Source organism: Penicillium alfredii, assembly GCF_028826965.1.
Source record: "Penicillium alfredii strain IBT 34128 chromosome Unknown utg000007l_segment0_segment0, whole genome shotgun sequence".
Lineage (NCBI taxonomy): Eukaryota > Fungi > Ascomycota > Eurotiomycetes > Eurotiales > Aspergillaceae > Penicillium > Penicillium alfredii.
This window is the reverse complement of record NW_026622704.1, coordinates 2,194,239-2,215,130: the sequence shown is the minus strand read 5'-3', so window position 1 is coordinate 2,215,130 and position 20,892 is coordinate 2,194,239. Positions and strand designations below refer to the sequence as shown.

The following is a 20,892-nucleotide window of genomic DNA, read 5'->3' as shown; positions in this document are numbered from 1 at the left end:
ATGCACCCGCTTCACATGCCGACTGCTCTGGGGAGGTGTGGGACCAGAATTATGAGGATTACTTTTTAATTCTTATTAGCTATGTGATTCACTATGCTATTCACTATGCTATTCACTATACTCTTCGAATATAATATCATCTACTTGTCTCCCGTAACCGAGTACCGTGCTGACTCAGACATGTGACATACAACGTCATTGCCATGTGCCTCGAATTATCTTCTGTTCATCGGCTCACTCGAATAGCTTCATCATTGACCGTCGATTTCTCACCAAATATATATATATATATATATATATATGTCTGGGAGGTATTGCCCGGCTCAACGTACAGGCTGAACTCTCTTCGCGGGGGAGCAATCACGGGAACCCCAGATTCTGCCGATCGGAGAACTCTCCGTAGTCAAGTAAAGTCATGGCCCAAGGGAAACACTTCCCAAGTATCTTATTCTCTTGACAAGAACCCAACATGCCCGAGATTGTAGACGACAAGTCGCAGCACTGCATCCCCTTCCTTTTGCAGCGCCTTCGCGTCCATACCGAGCGACACTCGGGCACGGGCAATACCCCGCCGTTCTTCCTGGGACTGAATGGCGTGCAGGGCGCCGGCAAAACCGTTTTGGTAAGCAGTTTGATCGGAACTGGGTCCAGCACCGACAATGCCTCGGGAACTTTCCAGTCGAGCTCGGCCTTGCCCTCAAACACCCAGACTTTCGCTCTACTAACCACTCACCCAGGTCTCGACGCTCCAGCACGCCCTCCGGTCCGAGCCGTACTCGCTCTCTGTTGTAACATTGTCGCTCGACGATATCTATCTTACCAACGCCGACCAGGTTGCTCTCGCCCAGGCGCATCCGAGCAACCCGCTTCTCCAGCACCGCGGCCAGCCCTCGACCCACGATCTCGCTCTCGGTGAGCAGGTCTTCGCGTCTTTGGCGGCCGAACAACTCACTGCTGTCCCGCAATACGACAAGTCTGCATTCGAGGGACAGGGTGACCGAGTTCCCTCATCAATATGGGAGGTCGTCAATGCCGATGGACAGAAAAAGGTCAAGGTCGTCATTTTCGAAGGCTGGTGTGTCGGGTTCCGCGCCTGGGATGAACAGACCCTGCGCGCCAAGTGGGAGGCTGCCGTGCGACAGAAGGACACAGGCGAATACCGGGGCCGACTAGGCCATGTGAAGTTTGAGGATGTTCAGACAGTCAATGAGGCATTGAAGGGATATGATGCCTTGACCGAGTTGGTGCTCCCAGCTATTTGGGATATCAGAAAGAATACCCGGCTAACATGCTTGGCAGCAAGCTTGACGCCTTGATCCATATGTATGTTCTCACTTCATCTGTATTCTTTTTTTTTTGTCTGCTAAATTATCACTTCTAGCGATGCCCAAGACCTTCACTTCGTCTATGACTGGCGCCAGGAACAAGAACGCAACCTCCGCGCTACCAAGAGCACCGGGATGACCGAAGAGCAAGTCAACCATTTCGTGGATGGCTGTGAGTGTCTCTTCTCTTGGTTGAAGGCTATAACTACAAACAGGGCGAGCTAACTCGATCATTCAGACTATCCCTCCTACGAGCTTTTCACCGAAACCCTTCGCGATGGTGCCTTCAAGCCCTCCCCGCACAACCCGTCGGCATTGCAGTCCGACTGGCAAGGGAGACAGCTCCGTCTGGTGGTAGACCAGAACCGGAGGGTTCAAGATGTGCTACAAATCTAACTATATTCCTAGACTCACGAGGAAAAAGCTTACAAAGCTGTCAGTAGGTCAGTATGTATATAGAACGCACCTCTTAGTGAGAGTAGAGCAGAGTTTTGGCTTTTTCAGGGACCTGTCGGGATAAATAAATCTCCACTACTTATTCTGGAGCCATTTTGAGACTATTTGGTCCATTGCATATCGAATTTGTGGGGTTTTGCTCCCATCATGTAGAGGGAGTTTGGTGGGACCTCGCGATATATATAGTTCGCGAGAACACAACATTCTCACTGCAAGATCAATTTCAACAAGCAAATAGGTCTTGCAAATAATTGAGGAATAAAATCTCGTGGCCCTTGCTAATATACTTCGCGAATGATCCTTGAGTAATTGGTACTCGGATCTCGGGACATGCCGACTGATTGATCGCTGCAACTCACCAGACTTCGGGCCATCAGACTAAACCAACCACCATAATGGTGTCGCAGCCATGAAGTACAATATAGCTCTTGTTGGCTCAAGCTGCACCACTTCTTACGAGTTACGAAATAGGTGTATCCCATAAGTATGCGGATTGTGGGTTGTTTGAAGCATTTCATTACCGGAAACCCCAGACCATCGTATCGCTAATAATTGACTCGAAAGATAAAACAGCCCGTGCTGTACAAACAACCCAAGACAAGAACGTCGTATCATTTTTGTTTTTAGAAGGAAAAGAGAATTTTTGGAAAAAGGAGCGCTCGCTAGCAAACGCCCCCTCCCGCCAGCCACGATTCCGATCAGAGTGAAACAATCTAGTTCATCTGGCGGATGAGACCATTGATGTTCTCCTCACGGTTACCGGTGTCACCACCCTCAACGAAATGCTTGAACTTGCGGGAGTGGAAGCCACCGTTGGGGTTGGACAGCTTGAAGGGCCACAGGAAGTTGTTGGCCTGCTTGAAGTTGGGGCCAACGGTGTAGATCTCGTGGATCAGGTCCTCCATGCAGACAATGCCGTACTTGCCGAGGTGCTCCTCGATCAGCTGGTTGTCGGTCAGGGGAACACGCTGCTTGTTGAGCTTGCCGTAACCGCGCTTGTACAGGAGCTCGCGCACGCTCTTCAGGTTGGGGTAACCGTAGGCGATGTAGGGGTTGACGATAGTCAGCATCTCCTGGGTGGCCTTGGTGAGGCGGATGAAGGTGCCGCTGTTGATCTGCAGCAGACGGAGCAGCTGGAGGATCTTGCGGGGCTTGGGAGCGATCTTGTTGATACTGTGTGGATGGTCAGCCATGACTCAAGTAAAAAGGCAGCTTGACGTGTAAACATACCCCTTGATACGGACAACGAAGACCAGCTTGGGCTCATCCTCAACGTAGAAGTTGCCCTCCTGGCGGGCAGCGCGGGAGAGACGGATCTTCTCACGCTCTGCGTCGCGGTACTCCTTGACGTAGGACTCGGCACGCTTGAAGATGACAGCGCGCTTCTCCTTGTTGGCCTGGAAGAAACTCAGTCAGCATGCGAGTTTTCATCATGTGGAATTATAACACATTAAGAGGTGGCATCAACAAAGTATCAGCCCCGAAAGATGGTTAACGAAGCGACAGCATTGACCTTAGGTCTAGTCGCGTGGTTGGTTGTTGTCATCAGGTTGATGAGGGAAGGGGGTCGCGAGATGTGAAAGGGGAAAAAACCGACCTTCTTCTTCTGCTCGGCCTCGGCACGGCGCTCAGCGCGAGCCTGCTCCTGGCTCTTGCGCTTCTTGAGGAGGGTCTCGGGGACGAGGACCTGGTCCTTGGTGGGAACGGTGCTGTTGAGGTTAGTATAGTCCGTCCGCATGATCAAATAGACAAAAGACAATTCGCCGAGTGCAAGAATTGCAGCATATAGCGCCACATTCTCAACTGAAGGCAAAATATTATAGAAAAAAAAAACTCGACGAAATCTCTTTGATCAGTGAGGGCCAGGACAGTGGGGATTGACGTGGGAATCAACTCGTGCAATTTTTCAGCATGAGGTCTGAAACACAACGACCCGCAGCGTGTCCATTTCGCCTTCATCCGACAACACCCCGAACAAATGTCCAGGAAGTATGTGTCGACGCTCTTCATCTCCAGAGACACGCGATATTTTTACCACATCAGGTGTGTCAGAGAATGATAGCTGACAACAATGCTTTTGGAGGAGAAGGCTTAAAGCTTTCAACCTCAAGACTCCGTTGCCCTCTTCCCATCACCCCAGCAAGTCGTTCGACCGATCACCGAGTGTATACGAGATCAATGCAAAGGAGGGAAAAGGACGTAGGAAGGATCGAGCTGGTGCTCAGCGGCGTGCATGACAACCGTAGCATCTCCAGCGAGAAGGACGACTATACCTGGAACCTCACAATCTCGAGAGATTGAATCAGTCAGAGGGGGTTCAAGGGGAAGCATACGCGTTAGTCGAGGCCATTGTGAAGGTCCGTCGAGGCGAGTTGGCTGGTCGGCGAGGTTGTCGGGAGAGAAGTTCGAGCAAAAAGGCAGAGAGGAAAAGAGAATTCGGTTGTGTGGGTGCGCTAACCTATAATAGTTAGCCTTTTATGCAAACCACGCTAACCTAGTTGGGCCACCAGCCCTTATCGCCGATTAGGGCTTGGATCCCGTCAGATGACCTCATCTCCCCTCGATAACTATCGAGGCAGCTCAATCTGGAGACTCCTGATCATCTAGCCAGAACACAGAAAACCCCGCAATATGTCACGTCGTGGTGTTGGCCTTGGAGCCTTTGCGAACCGCAACCAAGCAACACAATCCTACGCTACTCATGGCGCAAACCTACGCTCTACACATCTTGCCTCCCTCCAGACCCAGCTTTCGGTTTTCCAATCTTTACTGCATACATTCGCCCTAGAACATAGCTCTGATATCAAATCCAACCCGACATTTCGAGCCGAGTTTGCGCGCATGTGCAACACCATCGGCGTGGACCCGCTCGCGGCCAGCAACGTCAAGGGCAAGAATGGCCGTCGTGGACTCGGCGAGGGCGGCAGTTTCTGGACGCAAATCCTCGGCGGGGACATGAACGACTTCTATTTTGAGGTTGCGGTCCGAGTTGTGGAACTGTGTCGGGAGACACGCAGCGAGAACGGCGGGTTAATCGGTGTGAAAGAGTGTCGAAAGCAAGTCGGGAAGGGGAAGGCGATCGGGAGTGGGTTGGAAGTCACCGAGTATGGTTTGAGCAAGACTCATTGTTTTTTCTTGTTTAGTTTTTGCACACATTCATTGCTAATCCTCTAATAGCGACGATATACTACGCGCAGTCCGATCTCTTGAGCCTCTTGGCTCTGGCTTTTCCATCATCCTCGTCGGCAGCAAGCAGTATATCCGGTCGATCCCCAAGGAGCTGAATACTGACCAGGCCGCTGTACTTGAAGCCATCCAAGTCCTTGGATACGTGAGCGTTTCGATGTTGCGGCTGAACCTCAAGTGGGAAAAGGCTCGTGCGCAGACTGTCATCGATGATCTCCTTGCCGATGGTCTGGTGTGGTTGGATGCCCAGGGCCCGGAGAAAGAATACTGGTCACCTCAAAATCTGCTCGATGATAGTGGATAGAATGGTCCACATATAGGCATAATTTCTTATTGTTGCCCTCTGATTTTAAGAACAACATATTGCTGGCCAATGTCTTTGATCCACCACCTGAAGCTGAGCAACTGCTCTGCATGGTGAACGAATCATTTGGTAACTACCCCATCTCCCCCATGGCTTTTTTAACTGTCTAACGCGTCTTTATTACAGCATTCCACGGGTGGCGAGATAATGCCTGACAAGGCAGCGCAACATGAACTGAATGACCACTTCGGACAACCGAAGTTGTTGCAAGTAATCTCTTGCCAACCGCGTTCATGGTTCTACTTGGGTATAGGAAATTTTCAATACATGGCAACTGGCCCGGAATCACCTCAGCAGCACAGAACAACATCAGCATCCTGGAGCCGTGGGCTGGCCAATCCGAAGCCATGCAGATAGGATCGACCTTCAAGCTGGACAGGGATGCCTTCATTGCTAGCCAACTGAGGGGTTTCATATGTCACCACCAAGCAGTCCGAGTTGGAAGGGCCACTCTCGAGCAAGAGCCCATGGTGGGATGGTTTCCAGTATAGAAGCAGATTATAAATAGAATTACAGACTATAATCAGCCCCCTAGTTCCATGAGGCCGTTGATAATGAATAACTGATTGTGAAGATTCTTGATTCTTGGTCATTTCCGTGCATGAAAATCATCTAGATCACACCCCTCCATTTAAAAAAGAAAACGTAAAAAGCACAATTTTTCCGGACAAGAAAGAACACGAGGCCGAATAGACACGAACGGGATGGTGGGGGTGTCGACTCGCATTCCGAAAAAGAAACGGCACGAGGAAACATGGGCTATGAAAAAAGAGACAGTGAAAGAGAAAGAGAAAAGAAAAGACATGCCATTACATCAGAAGAACCTAAGCCTTGATTGCACCGCCCAATGCACCACCACCGAACTGCTGACCACCAGGTCGGCGACCCTGCTGGCCGCCTGGCAGCCGAGGACCGCCACCACCACGACCGCCACGGCCACCACCGCGACCACCGCGGGCACCAGGGCCCCTGCTCGCGCTGGAAGGCGTTGGCCATACCCTGGGTGCGCTGCTCAAGGGTCTTCTCGTTGGCCTCGAGAAGGTTCATGGACTTGTCGGCCAGGGTAACAATCTGGGACTGGAGGCGAGAAAGCTCGACACCCTTGCGGAAAACGATAACGTCGTTGACCTGGTCGAGGGCGGCAGCCAGCTCCTCGTGGGAGATCATACGGCTGATGATGGCGGCAATCTTCTTCTCGGGCAGTTCAAACATGCCGGCCAGCGAGGAGATCGAGAGGCTGTCATAGAAGGGGGCGTAGGTGAAGAGGTAGGTGCGCAGACCCTCCTCTTGGGTCTGCTGGGACAGCATCTCCTTGATCTTGTCGGCCTGGGGCATCAGGTCCCAGATCTTAATCGACGCGAGCATCGACGCCGCCTTTTTCCAGTCGCCGGCGGCGAGGAATTTGGCACTCATGATGACGCCGTCACGAGTGTTCTCGGGGGGACCGGTGAACACCTGGCGCTCGTTGTAGTCCAACATGCGGCGGAAGGTCTTGGAGATCATCCGACGCCGCATCTCAGGAGCGGAAGAGGTCTGGGCCATGAGGGGCACCTCGAGGAACATGCTTGAGGTGAGGTAGATGCACTCGAGCAGCTCAAGGTTGATGTGCATGTGGAAGGGCAGCTGGCGCTGGCGCTCCAGACGCTCTTGCTCTGGCGACACGGTCGAGAAGCGCTGGAGGATGATGCCCTGGGCGAGCAGCTCCTTTTGGCGGCCGCTGCCGCAGATGTCACCAAGGGTGTTCTGGGCCTCGTAGATAAGGCCAGCGCGGAAGGCACACAGACCAATCTGAACAAGAGTGCGGTTAAAGAGAATCTGCGTGCTGACATCAAAGTTGGAGATGTTCTCAGTCAGGTGAGACATAAGCATCAGGTCACGAGAACGGTAGTACTGGTCGTGCAGGGCGAGGAAGTAGATCTGGCACAGCATGGCTCGGGCGCGGATGATACCATCGCTGAACTGGAACAGATAGTTGCACAGAGTCTGGATGAGATCCGTGACATCGCCCGTCTTCGCACGAGGAGTAACAGCGGAGTCCAGGTTGGAGGGTGTGGCCTTCCATGTGGCATCCTCCAGAATGGAGACAACCTGCGAAGGCTTGAAGTAGACGTGCTCCAGACGGCGGATCACCACTCGGTTCGCGCTGTCCTGGCGAGGATCGTTCTTGTCGCTAGTGCTCAGACTCTCGATGTAGAGTTGTGTGCGTACAATGTTGTTGTACAATTGCTGCTCGTCACCCAGGCGCTCGATGTACTCGGCCGTGTGGGGGTCAATCTGCTGGAGGGAGCGGGTGAGCTCGTCATCCAGCCGCTCAATGTACGAGACAATGCTGCCCGGGATGAGGAAGGTCTGGTCGGGGGCAACCTGAGGCTGCTTTTCGTCGTCCTCCCACTCGTCAGCGCCCTCGCTGACCAGGAAGTTGCGGTTCACCTCCAGGACGGACAGAAGGGTCGAGAACTCTTGGTTGGCGTTTTTCCATTGATCGGCACCCATGTAGTTGGCGGAGGAGCTGGCGGTAAGGTCAAAGCGGGTGGAGATGAGGGTTAGGTAGACGCGGATACGCTGGTAGGGAGTCTGGGCAACTTCCAGGAGCTTCTCCATAGTGCGGATCTGCTCAGAGCGGTCGGTGTTCTTCTTTCCTCGCGACTCCACGATAGCACGCAGGTGCTTCAGAATGCTCTCGGGGGTGTACTGCAGGGTCTTGCCACCACGGCCGACGGTTGCGAAGCCGTCGTCATCCCCGGCCGACGGGGCCACAGCGGCCAGGTTCTGGATGCGCTCCACCTTGGTGGGCTTGGGTGCGGGGGCCGGAGCAGGCTTTTCGGTTTCCTCCTCGCTCAGCATGAAATCATCCTGGGCCTCGCGGTACTTCTCGATCTGGGCAGCATAGTCCTTGTTGTTCTTCTTGATTCGCTGCTTGACGGCGTTGAAGCCCTTGGCGTTGCTGGCGTTCATCTTCTTGTCCGAAGACTTCTGCTTGGAGATAGTCTCGGTGACGGAGTCCTCGAGATCGGCAACGGCCTTGATGTAAATCTTAGGGGTCGGGCCCGACTGCGTGACCTTGACGATTTGTCGGTTCAGGTTGTCGAATTCTACGACACCGTCCATGTTAGCATGGCTTTACACAGAAAGCAATCGGAATTCTCCACGAGAACTCACCAGTCGAGATAACTGCCCAGTCGTTGATCTTCTTTGCATTTTCGATTAGTCGGATGGTGTTCTCGAGCCCCTCCAACCGCTTGTCTTTGGCACTCTTGACGATCGTCACTTTCTCCTCGTCCTCGCTCTCCTCGCTGTCCGAGACATCCCTCAGGAAGTTGCTGGCACCGGTGCGACCACCAGCTTCCTTGTCGGCATCCTCGTCCTCGGACTCCGAGGTCTCCTCCTCGCTGGATTCCTCCTCACTGTCTTCCTGCTCCTCCTCGGAGCGGTCGCTGTAGACATCCTCCTCCTCGTCCGACGAGCTGGACTCGCTGTCGCTGCCACCGCGATAGAAGAAACGCGACATGGTTGCGGATCTGGGGGAGTAAAAAGCCGGGAAAAGGCGTTGAAATCCGGTGTGGAAGACGATCAAAGAGAGAGAGCGGCGAGCCACACACGAAATTTAAGCGAGGGGCTGGCTAATCCCGATTCGGACTAGCGTGTATTCGAACAATAAGGCGTCGCGACCATTGACCATTGACTATGCACTACTAGATGGACTGGAATAAAGATTGGATTTGAATACCAAAATAAGGAAGAGAAAAAGCATGTCTGCCGCTGGCCACTCAAGGTGGTGAGAAAAAAGGGAAACTGCAGATCCAACAGAAAATAGAGACACCTGAAACGCCAGGCTCCGGGTATCAAAAACCGCCCAGGTGTCAAGGTGTCAAGGTGTCAAGGCACCCAGACACCGTTAGTATGACATGAGCTCGCTCCGCCACCCGTCCTTCCCCATCCACTTCGCGCCCAACCCCGGAGAGTGACGGTACCGTAAGCGGACTTGACACTCTTGAGGCAAGAAGTCTACGCGCAGAGACTCGATACGCGCAGTCTCGGGAACCACATCCTTTGGTGTGAGATCCTCGGATTCATGTTTAATCAACCGGGCCGCCGCCAGGGCTGTCCCCGATACCGACCAGATGCCTGGTCGGTGTTCCCATAGACTCAGCAAAAACAGTGCCTCTCGTCTCGTGTTCCAGTCGCGGCATTTTAACGCACAGAAAAAGAGCGGCGAGATGATCCCAGTGCGGGCCCAGAAACCGGGCACGGGCGAGTGGGCTGCAGGGATCAAGATCTGCCTCGCCAGGTGAATGGTTCGCTGGAAGTGTGGCAGATAAGCATCGTATCTCGTCTCGCCTTCCTCGAGATGGGCATCGGTAATGATTTTGATAAAGATCACCTCGCTCCAGATGTCGAGAAACAAAACATTCGGGTTCGTGTGCGGGGATGATTCGCCACGAAGAGTCAAAGCCCGGATTATACGGCTTCTCCAGGCGTGCATTTTCTTGAGGGTCATCACGGACGCGCTCTCCATTTTGGTACCACCGAACGGCTGCGAGTTGGAATCCGTCTGCAGAAGCAGCCAACCCAGGATTACCATGAACCCTCCGGCCTCTTCGGCAGCCTCCACGATGTCCATCATGGGGAAATGGTAGGCAACGAACTGGGCAGTAGGCACACTAGCCGGGTTAGACTCGGTCGCGGCCGCCCAGTGCAAGTGGACCTGGGTAAAAGCCTGCAGCAAAACTGGCCCGAGCGGGCTGTAGTTCATCTGGGCCTTTTGCCATTCATCCAGCAGCTTAAAGCCGGCGGCCAGGTGACAGCTAACCGCACGAACATCTCTCTGAATAAAGCAGAGCAAGACTAAAATCAGACAGGACACCAAGACCGTTTCCATGCGTGTACGGCTAGAGAGATCAGTCACGAGGTTATGCTGCAGATGCACTAGGGCCTTGTTGCATTGACGCAGAGGGAACGAGGTAGCGTCGGCGGCGAACTTCAACACCGGGCAATGCCAGTGAATAGCACCGATGCTAATGACCGCATGGCGCACAGCGGGTTGGGCCTCACCCACCTGGTGGACCAATTGCCCCCAGAAAGCGTTGGTGAAGACGCTGGCGAATTGGCGAGCGGTGCAGTTACGAAAGAAGTCCAAATACCAACGCTCGTGCGGCGTGAGGTCCGCCTGGCTGACATCGACCAGCGAGATCAGAGTGTTGGACGGGGCCTTGGAGTGGATATTGACCCGCCAGGCACGAGTTCTTTTATCGGGGGTGTCAGCGTATCCGTCACATTTTCGACCGATGCGGGTACATTGGTGACAAGCCGGGCGGGCCTCGTCGCATTTCTTATGTCGAATCCTGCAGTCAGGGTCCATCCATTAGTCTCGGATTCTTATCTGCAACCCGGCTGATCCTCGATGGAGACGGGAGGGGGAGTTCTTTTTGTGGGGGGGGGTGGAAACGCAGCCTTCACGGGGAGGTCATACTTGCACGTCAGGCAGCCTGTGCGCACCTTTGGCCGACTGGTCCTTGGCTTCCGCCCTGTGGGAGATAGATTGTTCTCCATGGCGGGTTGGGGAGTAGACGGCATGGCGAGTCGTGAAAAGGGAAGGTAGGTAAGACGGATGTCCAAGTGGGAGAGGTGCAATAGGCCGGGGCGGAAATATCCCCACATGCCGGGCTTTTCTGGCCCCCGATCGAGTCCGTGATCGCCCTGGTGGGCCAAGTTGGGCATCCAGCGCGAGGAATTATTGTTTGGCCCTATGGATGTGTTGTGCTGATACTCTGCAAACTAACTATAAATGAGAAGATTACATGTTATCCCTGTCTTTTTCCTTATATACTATTTGTATATATCAGCTGTTGTGTGTGCCTCGGTTGGTCTGAACGTAGAGTTCACTCCACCCGAAGACCCATATAAATAACTTCAGATCGCAACGATTTCGATCTTTTAGACTCGAGGTAGATCAAGTCGTCAACCTTTTTATCTTTTCAATGCCCAAAATTAGGTTGGGCTGCTGGTGACACGGATTTAACTCAAGCCCTATCCACAACCTGTGCACACCCGCAACATGGCAATTGGACAGAGCTGCAGGGATGAAAGTATGCCAGTATTCCTGGTGATTCAAAGACAGCACGCCCGAAAACTCAACATGTTTTTATTTTTTAATTTCTTCAAACAGAAAAGAGTACGTCGGAAAGACCCGAGCAGTGTTACTATCTAGTGTAGGAATGTCGTTCGGTTTCTTTTCTCAGTTGATATTTCTGATAGAAGGGCTTTGATCAACCATACGAGATATCTGAAGTAATTCTATTAGTTGAAACCTCATAAGTCACAAAAAAAAAAAAAAAAGGCATTATGGATGTATTAGATAGCCAATAAAACCACGCCTTGAGTCTACAAGCCGGAAAGTAAAACCCCTGACAGAACCGGCAGTTACTATGGATAGCACGGTATTTTGTTGTGTATATATCTTCTAGAGCCAGCAAGAAACCACAGAAATAATAAAATAAGAAAGAAGAAAAGGACAACAAAGCTTAATATGCTATACGAAGTAGAATTCCAGGTGATGGGATGCCACTGCCTACATCACCGAGCATCTAAACAAAACACACATGGACCCAAAAAGTCGAAGAAGTAGACACGTTCAACAGACAGAAATCGGTCGACATCCCCAAGCAAAGTACAGACACAGTAGAATGGACCGAAGGGGAATACGGAGACAAAGCAAGAGAAACTTGGAAGCAAAAAAAAGCGAAGCAACAAGCAAAGAAAATCGTTCTTTCATACTCCAGGCTATGCCGAAAGGAAATCACGCAAGGGAGAGGGAAAGCCGCACATACCGAACAGGGGTTAGGTGGATTTTTTTCTGTTTTGTTTTAAAAGAAAAACAAAGAACACCAGACTGGGAAAGTTGGAGCCATGCACCAGCAAGCAAAAAGGATTCTAAAAGACAGCGACGGCACTGATAATTTCCTTGCTGTGGCAGACTCGACAACAAAACCCCTGTGGAAAAGTACTACTCGCGGCATTCCAAGTATGCGGTTTGGTGCGGCACAAGTGATGCAGTTGTGTAGATCGGTGTGCCCGTTCTGGACCTTGTGGAAATGGTTACTGCGGAGACTCAAAGTCGACCCATGTCAGCGACTCGAAGCGGCACATCGGAAACGCACCCGGGGGAGAGACGCATGGGCTTGGAAACGACTATGGCCGGGAAAGGGACTGGTGGACTAAGCAAAGTTCCACAGACCGACGACCGAGGTCAACAATGCAAGACAAGAAAGGATAATCGCCCTGCATCAATTTCGAAAGTACATGCCCCGAGTGTCAGGCACTCGGTGGCAAAAAGAGCAAGTAAACCGCGTGAGGGCACGCATCCGCGCCCTTGATACCTTGGACAGCCCTAGTGCCATTGGTTCTGGCCCATATAGCTTTCACCCAGCACGCCATCTTCAAGAGTGCGGATGAAGTCTCGGTTACGCTGGTTGCCACCGGCACGACTCCCACGTCGGCGTTGGTTGGCACTCGCGTCCACGTAGCCATCAGCGGGCGGAGGATAGTATGCAGGGCTAGGCTGCAACCGAATTGGGGCATTGGGGTCCAAGTGGCTGGCAACGCGCTGGATTGTGGGAGGAATGCCCCCACCTTGGTGGTCCATGGTGGATGCACGTTGGCGGCCAGCGCGGGTCGTGGCTTGCGCATACAGACTCTGGGAGGGTCCATATTGGGGCTGGGGCATTTGACCCTGAATCAAACCCATTTGATGACCGTAGCCTGGTGGCTGCGTAGGGTACGGGGGCGGAGCTCCTTGCTGGTACATCCCATTGTACATGGGCGGAGGTTGCGCGTGGGTTGGCGTGTGGAATTGATTCATCTGCATGGAGTAGGCCGTCTGCGCATGTGCCGCCTGTGCCGCTCTCTGCTTGCTAGCAGCTTCAGCCTGCTGTTGCTGCTGAACACCGGGAGCTACCGTCTTGTTGATAGTCGAGTATTTCAAGTTCATGGGAGGAACGAAAGGTCCAGTGAACTTCTGCTGGGTGATGAATGGATGCAGTTTGGCCTGTTGGGGTGACCACCGCTCCAGCGGGTTGATCGTCAACAGGCCACGGACAAAGTCGATGAATGCAACTCGGTTGTTCAGCTCTGCAGGCTCGATGATCAGAAATTATGTCAAAGTGTTAATGGAAAATGGGGGTCATACCTCGCTCGACCTCTGCTTGTTTCATATTCTTCCTCGGCATGGGGTAGCTCCGGATGATCTCCTCCAGAGTCGAAGCCGAGAAGTACTTCTTGCTGGGCTGCTCCTTCGTGTTATGTTCCCTTGAGTATTGCTCCAGGCTTTTGAGGCGGTAGGTCTTTCGCCCGAACTCGTCCTGGGTCTTCTCGAAGAACTCGCCCGATTGCTTGCCCATTTCCAACATCCACGTTGGGGGTAAACCTAGCATTTCGACAATCCGGCAAACTTGGTTGTATTCTGAGGACCCGGGGAACAGTGGCAGACCCAAGAAAAGCTCAACAACAATGCATCCAAGGGACCACATATCAATGGCGGATGAGTAGCTAGATTTAAGTTATTAAAAAATCGGCGAGCCATGGCGTGGATACGGTGACTTACGGCAAACCAAGGAGCACTTCCGGTGAGCGGTAGAACCTCGACTGGATGTAAGTGTAAACTGTTTGCCGTTCATCGCAGGCAGACCCAAAATCAATGACCTTGATGATGGGGCTCTCAAGACTATTGGGCATTCAGGTGTTAGTAACAATGATTGTTGGAAGTAGCACCGGAGAGCAACTGACTTCTTCAAGAGTATATTCTCGGGTTTCAGGTCGCAGTGAATCAAATGCGCCTTATTTAAAAGGCTCAGTGCGTTGAGCAGCTGCTGCGCGAAGACGCGGACGAGTGTTGTGCTCAATCCCCGGAATTGATTCTGCTTGATGAGCTCGTAGAGATTGACACTCAACAACTCGAAGGCCAGACAAAGATGCTGGCGGTGGATGAAGGTGTCCTTCAAACGAAGGAGGTGATGGTCGTCGTTCTTGTCATATTTGCTGTTGAGCTGGAGGGATAGCATTATTAGCAGGCGTTCAGGTGGTATAGATGTTGGAATGTAAACTTACCAGGTCCAAAACTGACACTTCCATCATACTCTGATTGAAGTAGGCTGTCTTGTTCTTGATGCACTTGACAGCCACCACTTCTCCGGTCTTCAGGTTCTGGCATTTCACCACTTGTCCGAATGTACCCTGGCCTAGCACGTCAAGGATGAGGTAGCGATTCCTAGAATTCCAGTCAGATAATAGAACGATAGGGAGAGAAACACGAGGAACATACTTGTGACCAGCTTCCTCGCTACCAAGAATATCGTTCACATAGAGAATATAATCGCTGTCCTCGTTGTCGTAGCCATCGTTCTTGACTCCCTTGCTCGGCTTGGTCAATACTCGTCGCGGATTTCGCGATGACTCGTAGTTGAATCCCGGATTGCAAATGCGATAAGTTGCCGGAAGGTGCGTCGTCAACGCTTGCAAGGGCTATGAATCGTGAGTTCCGCATTCCCACAATCAAGGCTTACAAGAATACTCACGCTAATAAAACCACCTTCCGGATTGGCGCGCCGATAGGCAGGTTGAACACTCATCCTCGGCTGGAGCTCTTGCACCGACTTGAGCTTTTGGAACTTCGGCACCGGACCGCGACCGGGGGTTTGCGACGGTAACGACCCTGAGCGAGGGGATCGCGAACCTGGACCAAATGCCGCGCCCATGTGCGACGAGGCCGATGGGGGATAGTATTGTTCGGGACTGAGGTCGGCGGATTGGAGCGGAGGAAGTCTTGGGGGCCGAATCGCTGCATGACACGAGGTTAGTCAACCGTTGAGAAATTTTGTATTCCATCCTACACTCACATGGCGGCGACTGGTAACCCTGTGGGGGCGAGGAGTAGTCGGATGTTCTTGCGGGCGAGCGCTGAGAAGGGTTCTGACCCGCAGGCGAGAAGCCGTATGAGCCCTGGGATGTCCCAGGGCTGGTAGGGTATGACATCGGCGGCGACAGGGCGTTCATCGGCGAATACCTGCGAGCAGCCGACGACTCCTCGGTTTGGGCCAGGAATTGGGATGAAGCGCGACTGTGATGGTTTGGCCTCGTGGGATATTTAGCTCGGTTGTACGGATCCGCGTCCTCCATGGTGGTATCCGCATCGGTGACATAATCCCGACTACGTGGCGTGGCGGTCGGGGACGAGGCCATCGAGATGGTCTTGGAGTTGGGGCCAACCGAGGGGGCCTTGGGTGCAGGAGTTTGGAAAGTCTCGTACGTGTATCCGACGGGGGGCTGTGATTGCGGTGGCTGACCGTATTTCGAGGCTAGCTGCTGGGGATGAGACGCCAACCCAGTATTAAACTGCGCGGGACGACCCATCAAGGGATCCTGGTACGGTTGCCAGCCAGAATCCATTTCAATGTCTCACTTGCGGTCGGTAATGGGAAAGAAGAAAGGGCAGAAGAAGACCAAGTATCAGATTTGCCGTCACTTTCACTGTCACCGTCCACAGTACCAACGCACTGTAATCGGGGGGAGTGCGTGGGATGGCCCGCGGGGGAGGACCACGCGAGGGGCGCGATCTCAAGCAGGGGGAAATCCTGACGCCTTTGACAGGACTGGGGAAATGAGAACGAATTGACGTTAACGTGGAATTGGGCCTCTCATGATCTGGTGAGGCTGGAGAGAAAGGTATGGGCGATCGCAATTCGCCGTGTTGACTCGGAGAGTGCGAGGGAGTCAAAACCGAGTCGAGGGTTGAAACCCGAAGAATCGGGAATCCAACAGACAGAATGAGACGAACATTCAACGAAAGAAATTTCGAACTGCAAAGAGGGGAAAAAGGGAAGAAGGAAATGAGAAGGTTGGAGAAGTGGGCGACCTTGAGCCCATGTACCGTACGAAAAGATCATCATTTCATTACTTCTACGGTCTTGTTCTCTTGTTCTTGCTGGCATTTGAAGAGCACTTCTCGACTCGACTGGAGTCTTTCTATGATTGATACTCTGTCGAAATTCATAACAGTCTTTCGAGGGCTCACTGGGCACTTTGGAGGATTGTGGTCTCCTTGGCGACCGTGAGGCCCTCGGATCGTCACATTGTTGCATACCCAACTGCCATGCCTGGGGTGTAATGCCTGATATTACCTTCAGGTCTCTCAAGATTATTGTGTAGCAGATTTGATCCAACGCAGCAAGTTGAAGTAGACACTGATAGTATTTGATACTGGTCGCTTGGACACTATTATCCAGGTAGTATCCAGGGAGGCCATCGTAGGTTCTTAGCTACTCAATGGGATAAGTTGTTCCAGGTTATGTTTTCGGGCTGAACGGAGACTCTAGTCTCAAAAAAATATAAAATAAATGGGACAGTGTAGCCAATGCTAAATACTGGCAAATGGGGGAATGCCCTGGATGAGGCGTTGAACAGTTCATTTTCCACAGCCACCTGGAGCTGGCTGAGGGCCTGAGGCATGTATCTTGCCGGGGTATGAGTCACCGAGTCACGTGGACATATGCGGTCTGAAGGGCGGTGGGTGATTGTGCCGGTTCTGCATCGCAATAATGTCGGGTGCCTTCGCTCGGATTGTTCACTCGAGACAATTCTACTTCTTTTTTTTTCGTGCCTTTTCTGGAGCATTCATCATGTTTGCTTGGACTGGGATCAAGCCCCTAGTATAGACTCTCTTTTTTCGAGCTCACTTACCTCATTATTCCTTCTTTCTTGTACTCCCCCCCGCATCCCTCGCTTGTCGAAATGGCATCTCCCGACCCTGCCCCCGCGCCAGCTGGCTCCGATGAAGCGATTCGCCTGAGAGAGCTTCAGGCATATGTTCGTGATCAGGATGATCTAGAAAGAGACATCACTCGGAAGGTATGAGGGATACTGTTGAAATCGTCATATGGTGCTCATCCCGTTCTACAGGCCGATAAGATCCTCGCGGAGAAGGCCGAAGAAAATGAAACAAAGAGGCTGGAGAAGGCTTTGACTGACAAAGAGTGAGCTTTTTAGTTTGATCTGTGAGGTCGCAGTCGCTTACTTCCCGCTCTAGAAAAGCCGAATCCCAGATCCGCCAGGCGCGCCATCGACTGACCCAGCCTGTTGGTGCCAGCACCCGACGTCGCATCGAAACCGAACTGCATAGACTGGAGTCACGCAAGTCTGGATTGGTCAACGATGTGAGGGATATACAGAAGCGCATCGACGAGAGGCGTCAGCTGCAGGACAGCGCCACACCAGTCCATGGGACGGGCCGGCTCCCAAACGAGTCCCGTCGCGATTACCTGCTCCGGACGGGGAAAATAACACCATTTGCGTTGATGAACGCCGATCCTCATGGGCCGCTAGCCAATCTCCAAGATGCACTCGCAGATGCCGAGGATCAACATGACGAAGAAGAAGAGCGCGACCAAGCAGCACACCAACCAGTCGCATCTCACCGCGATCTTGTGCGCCCGGACCTCGACTTCCATGAAATTAGCGAGGGCGGTCCTCTAGCGGGCGGCAGGAAGCGCAGGAAGCTCGATGAAACCCCCGCTAAACCAAAGCCCCAGAAGGCTCGCGCCACCAGTGTCTCGGATGATGGGTCCGCGAGCTATGTGGCCTCGGAGGATGGCGAGGCCGCATCAGAGGATGAAGAATTCATGCCTGACACGCTGCCGGACACACCGCCGACTCGTAAGCGCAAACAGGGGAAGGCTGAAACTGAGCTCGAGGATCTCAGCGGAGTAGATGATGGCAATGAAGCAATTTATCAGAGTCGCGTTCAGAAGTGGATCAATCGACGGAGTGCCGCTCGTCAGCGTGCCCAGACAAACCCTGTTGCAGAGGAAACCGAAGACGAGGAATGGCTGAAGCCGCACCCAACGGAACCGGATATGGAGCTCGAAGATGGTCTCCGTGTTCCGGGAGACATCCATCACTACCTCTTTCCCTACCAGCGCACTGGTGTCCAGTGGCTTTGGGAACTGCACCGGCAGACCGTCGGTGGAATCATTGGAGACGAAATGGGGCTGGGAAAGACAATCCAGGCAATCGCTTACCTTGCCTCGTTGCATCACAGCAAGAAGTTCACTAAGCCGGCTATCGTCGTATGTCCTGCCACGCTCATGAAGCAGTGGGTTAACGAATTCCATCGCTGGTGGCCGCCATTCCGCGTCTCAATCTTGCACTCCTCCGGAAGTGGTATGATCAACCTTGGCAAAGAGAATAGCAGGGAGAATGCCCTGACCTCTGAGATGATGGGCCATCACAATGCCCGGTTTTTGTCCGCCGGGCAGAAAGCCGCCAAGAAGATGATCAAACGGGTCACCGAAGAAGGACATGTTTTGGTGACGACTTACTCGGGGTTGCAGTCCTATGCCGATGTTCTTGTCGATGTGAATTGGGGATGTGCTATCCTCGATGAAGGTCACAAAATCCGCAACCCGGATGCCGGCATTACCTTCAGCTGCAAAGAACTTCGGACCCCCCATCGCATCATCCTGTCTGGCACACCAATGCAGAACAGTTTGGTTGATCTTTGGTCTCTGTTTGACTTTGTCTTTCCAATGCGTTTGGGAAATCTGGTCACCTTCAAAAACCAATTTGAGATCCCTATCCGCCAGGGTGGATATGCCTCGGCGACCAATCTGCAGGTGCAGACGGCTGCAAAGTGCGCAGAGACCTTGAAAGATGCCATCAGCCCGTATCTTATCCAGAGATTCAAGGCAGATGTAACGGCCGATCTTCCCCAAAAGAGCGAGCAGGTTATATTCTGTAAACTCACCCAATACCAGCGAACTATCTACAAGAGGTTCCTTGCTTCGGACGATATGAAGTCTATATATCGGGGCAAACGGAATTCTTTGTTCGGCATTGACATTCTTCGCAAAATTTGCAATCATCCCGACCTCGCGGATCATGCATTACGATCTCAAGAGACTGACTACGGCAGTGGCGAGCGATCAGGAAAGATGCAGGTTCTGAAGGGTCTGTTGGAAGTGTGGAAAGATACTGGACACAAAACGTTGCTTTTTGCACAGACTCGCCAGGTGCTGGATATCATTGAGAAATTTATCAAATCACTGGGAGGCTTCAATTTCCGCCGAATGGACGGTACCACTCCAATCAAGGACCGACAGGCGATGGTGGATACCTTCAACAATGATGCTGGTATCCATCTTTTCTTGTTGACCACCAGAGTTGGGGGCATCGGAGTGAACTTGACGGGAGCCGACCGGGTGATCATCTACGACCCCGATTGGAATCCATCGACCGACCTGCAGGCACGCGAGCGCGCGTGGCGACTGGGCCAGAAGCGTGACGTGACCATCTTCCGCTTGATGACCAAAGGCACCATCGAAGAGAAGATTTATCACCGACAGATCTTCAAGCAGTTCCTGACCAACAAGATCACTCGTGACCCCCAACAACGAGAGGGATTCCAGCTCAGCGACCTGTATGATTTGTTTTCGCTCACTGATGAAGACGACAAGGAGCTGGAGACAACTAGGCTCTTCAAAAACGCCGAGGTCACTTACCAGGAAGAGTCTGACGAAACCCCGGCCCGCAAGAACGGTAACCAGCCTAAAGGAAAATCGAAAGCACGCTCCGCTTCCCCAGAAGATGCGGGCATCAACAGCCTGCAGGGGATTGCGAACATCGAAGAATTCCAAACTGCTTCCGAAGATACCGACGAGCAAGGCAACCCCAAAAACTCCGAGGACCACATTATGCATGGCATCTTCGCTCGGTCCGGCGTTCACTCTGCCCTCCAGCACGATCAGATCGTGAACGGAAAGCGTGTTCTTCGAGCGGACCCGAAGATGGTTGAAGCCGAAGCGCGCCGGGTCGCCAACGAAGCAGCAGCAGAGCTGCGCAAGGCCGAAGAAACTGCCCGCTCAACTCCCATTGGACTTCCCACCTGGACGGGCCAATTTGGTGTCGCGGGCCGCTCGGATCTCTCTTCGGGAGGGAGCTCGGCACGACCCGTCGGCGGCCCGTCGTCTGCGAACCTTCTTGCCAATCTCAACCCTCAGGCTGCGCGGGCTGATACTGCCAGCCCCCAGCCCTCCCGTATGCCTCGTGGCAAAGAGTTCATTTCTCTGATTCGCGATTTCATCGCTTCGCGCCGCGGCCCAGTTTACACGCAGGTGATTGTGGATCACTTCAACCATTACTGTAACAACCAGCAGCGCGTTGCTGAATTCCAGGAAATGCTCAAGACCGTTGCGACACTCAGTCGCAGTCGCGATGGTCGTGGCCGCTGGACGCTGAAGCCAGAGTTTGAGAAGCGACCGCCCCAGAAGGAGTAAGCTGTTTAGACTTCATTTTTAATGGCCTCTAGGGATCCTGGGGCCATGGCATGTACAATAGAGACAGATTACGAGTGATGATGAACGACGATGAATAATGATGTGCTTCGACTGTTCTTGCCTACCAAAGGTAGTCTACGCAGATGCATTTGGATACTCGAACATACTTCGAACAGGCCATGCAAATGCAAGCAGGTCTAACCTAACTCTAACTATAGTCACATATACAGCATTTATACCC

The 20,892-nt window shown here is 52.8% G+C and overlaps 7 protein-coding genes across 7 annotated transcripts; 3 read left to right on the top strand and 4 right to left on the bottom strand.

Moving 5' to 3' along the window:
* Positions 1 to 469: 469 nt before the first annotated feature.
* Positions 470 to 1,721, top strand: NUU61_005491 (TDA10 family protein; the record flags this gene model as incomplete). Its single annotated transcript, XM_056656073.1, has 5 exons — positions 470 to 622; positions 738 to 1,240; positions 1,300 to 1,323; positions 1,382 to 1,497; positions 1,564 to 1,721. 5 exons carry the CDS (start codon positions 470 to 472, stop codon positions 1,719 to 1,721), a joined length of 954 nt encoding a protein of 317 aa, XP_056511686.1.
* A 773-nt stretch (positions 1,722 to 2,494) lies between these two features.
* On the bottom strand, positions 2,495 to 3,519 carry NUU61_005490 (60S ribosomal uL30 domain-containing protein; the record flags this gene model as incomplete). Its single annotated transcript, XM_056656072.1, has 3 exons — positions 2,495 to 2,954; positions 3,012 to 3,188; positions 3,278 to 3,519. 3 exons carry the CDS (start codon positions 3,517 to 3,519, stop codon positions 2,495 to 2,497), a joined length of 879 nt encoding a protein of 292 aa, XP_056511685.1.
* Positions 3,520 to 4,412: 893 nt separating this feature from the next.
* NUU61_005489 (ESCRT-II subunit protein SNF8) lies at positions 4,413 to 5,271 on the top strand (the record flags this gene model as incomplete). The annotated part of the gene is made up of 2 exons (XM_056656071.1): positions 4,413 to 4,885; positions 4,959 to 5,271. 2 exons carry the CDS (start codon positions 4,413 to 4,415, stop codon positions 5,269 to 5,271), a joined length of 786 nt encoding a protein of 261 aa, XP_056511684.1.
* Positions 5,272 to 6,145: 874 nt separating this feature from the next.
* nip1 (translation initiation factor eIF3 core subunit c) lies at positions 6,146 to 8,839 on the bottom strand (the record flags this gene model as incomplete). Its single annotated transcript, XM_056656070.1, has 3 exons — positions 6,146 to 6,218; positions 6,293 to 8,423; positions 8,491 to 8,839. The coding sequence occupies 3 exons, from the start codon at positions 8,837 to 8,839 to the stop codon at positions 6,146 to 6,148; spliced, it is 2,553 nt and encodes an 850-aa protein (XP_056511683.1).
* A 387-nt stretch (positions 8,840 to 9,226) lies between these two features.
* Positions 9,227 to 10,690, bottom strand: NUU61_005487 (Zn(II)2Cys6 transcription factor; the record flags this gene model as incomplete). Its single annotated transcript, XM_056656069.1, has 1 exon — positions 9,227 to 10,690. The coding sequence occupies one exon, from the start codon at positions 10,688 to 10,690 to the stop codon at positions 9,227 to 9,229; it is 1,464 nt and encodes a 487-aa protein (XP_056511682.1).
* A 2,028-nt stretch (positions 10,691 to 12,718) lies between these two features.
* NUU61_005486 (putative protein kinase Yak1) lies at positions 12,719 to 15,771 on the bottom strand (the record flags this gene model as incomplete). The annotated part of the gene is made up of 7 exons (XM_056656068.1): positions 12,719 to 13,458; positions 13,517 to 13,875; positions 13,931 to 14,050; positions 14,113 to 14,372; positions 14,434 to 14,847; positions 14,901 to 15,163; positions 15,222 to 15,771. The coding sequence occupies 7 exons, from the start codon at positions 15,769 to 15,771 to the stop codon at positions 12,719 to 12,721; spliced, it is 2,706 nt and encodes a 901-aa protein (XP_056511681.1).
* Positions 15,772 to 17,112: 1,341 nt separating this feature from the next.
* Positions 17,113 to 20,651, top strand: NUU61_005485 (DNA-dependent ATPase RAD26; the record flags this gene model as incomplete). Its single annotated transcript, XM_056656067.1, has 3 exons — positions 17,113 to 17,229; positions 17,281 to 17,354; positions 17,408 to 20,651. 3 exons carry the CDS (start codon positions 17,113 to 17,115, stop codon positions 20,649 to 20,651), a joined length of 3,435 nt encoding a protein of 1,144 aa, XP_056511680.1.
* Positions 20,652 to 20,892: the final 241 nt, after the last annotated feature.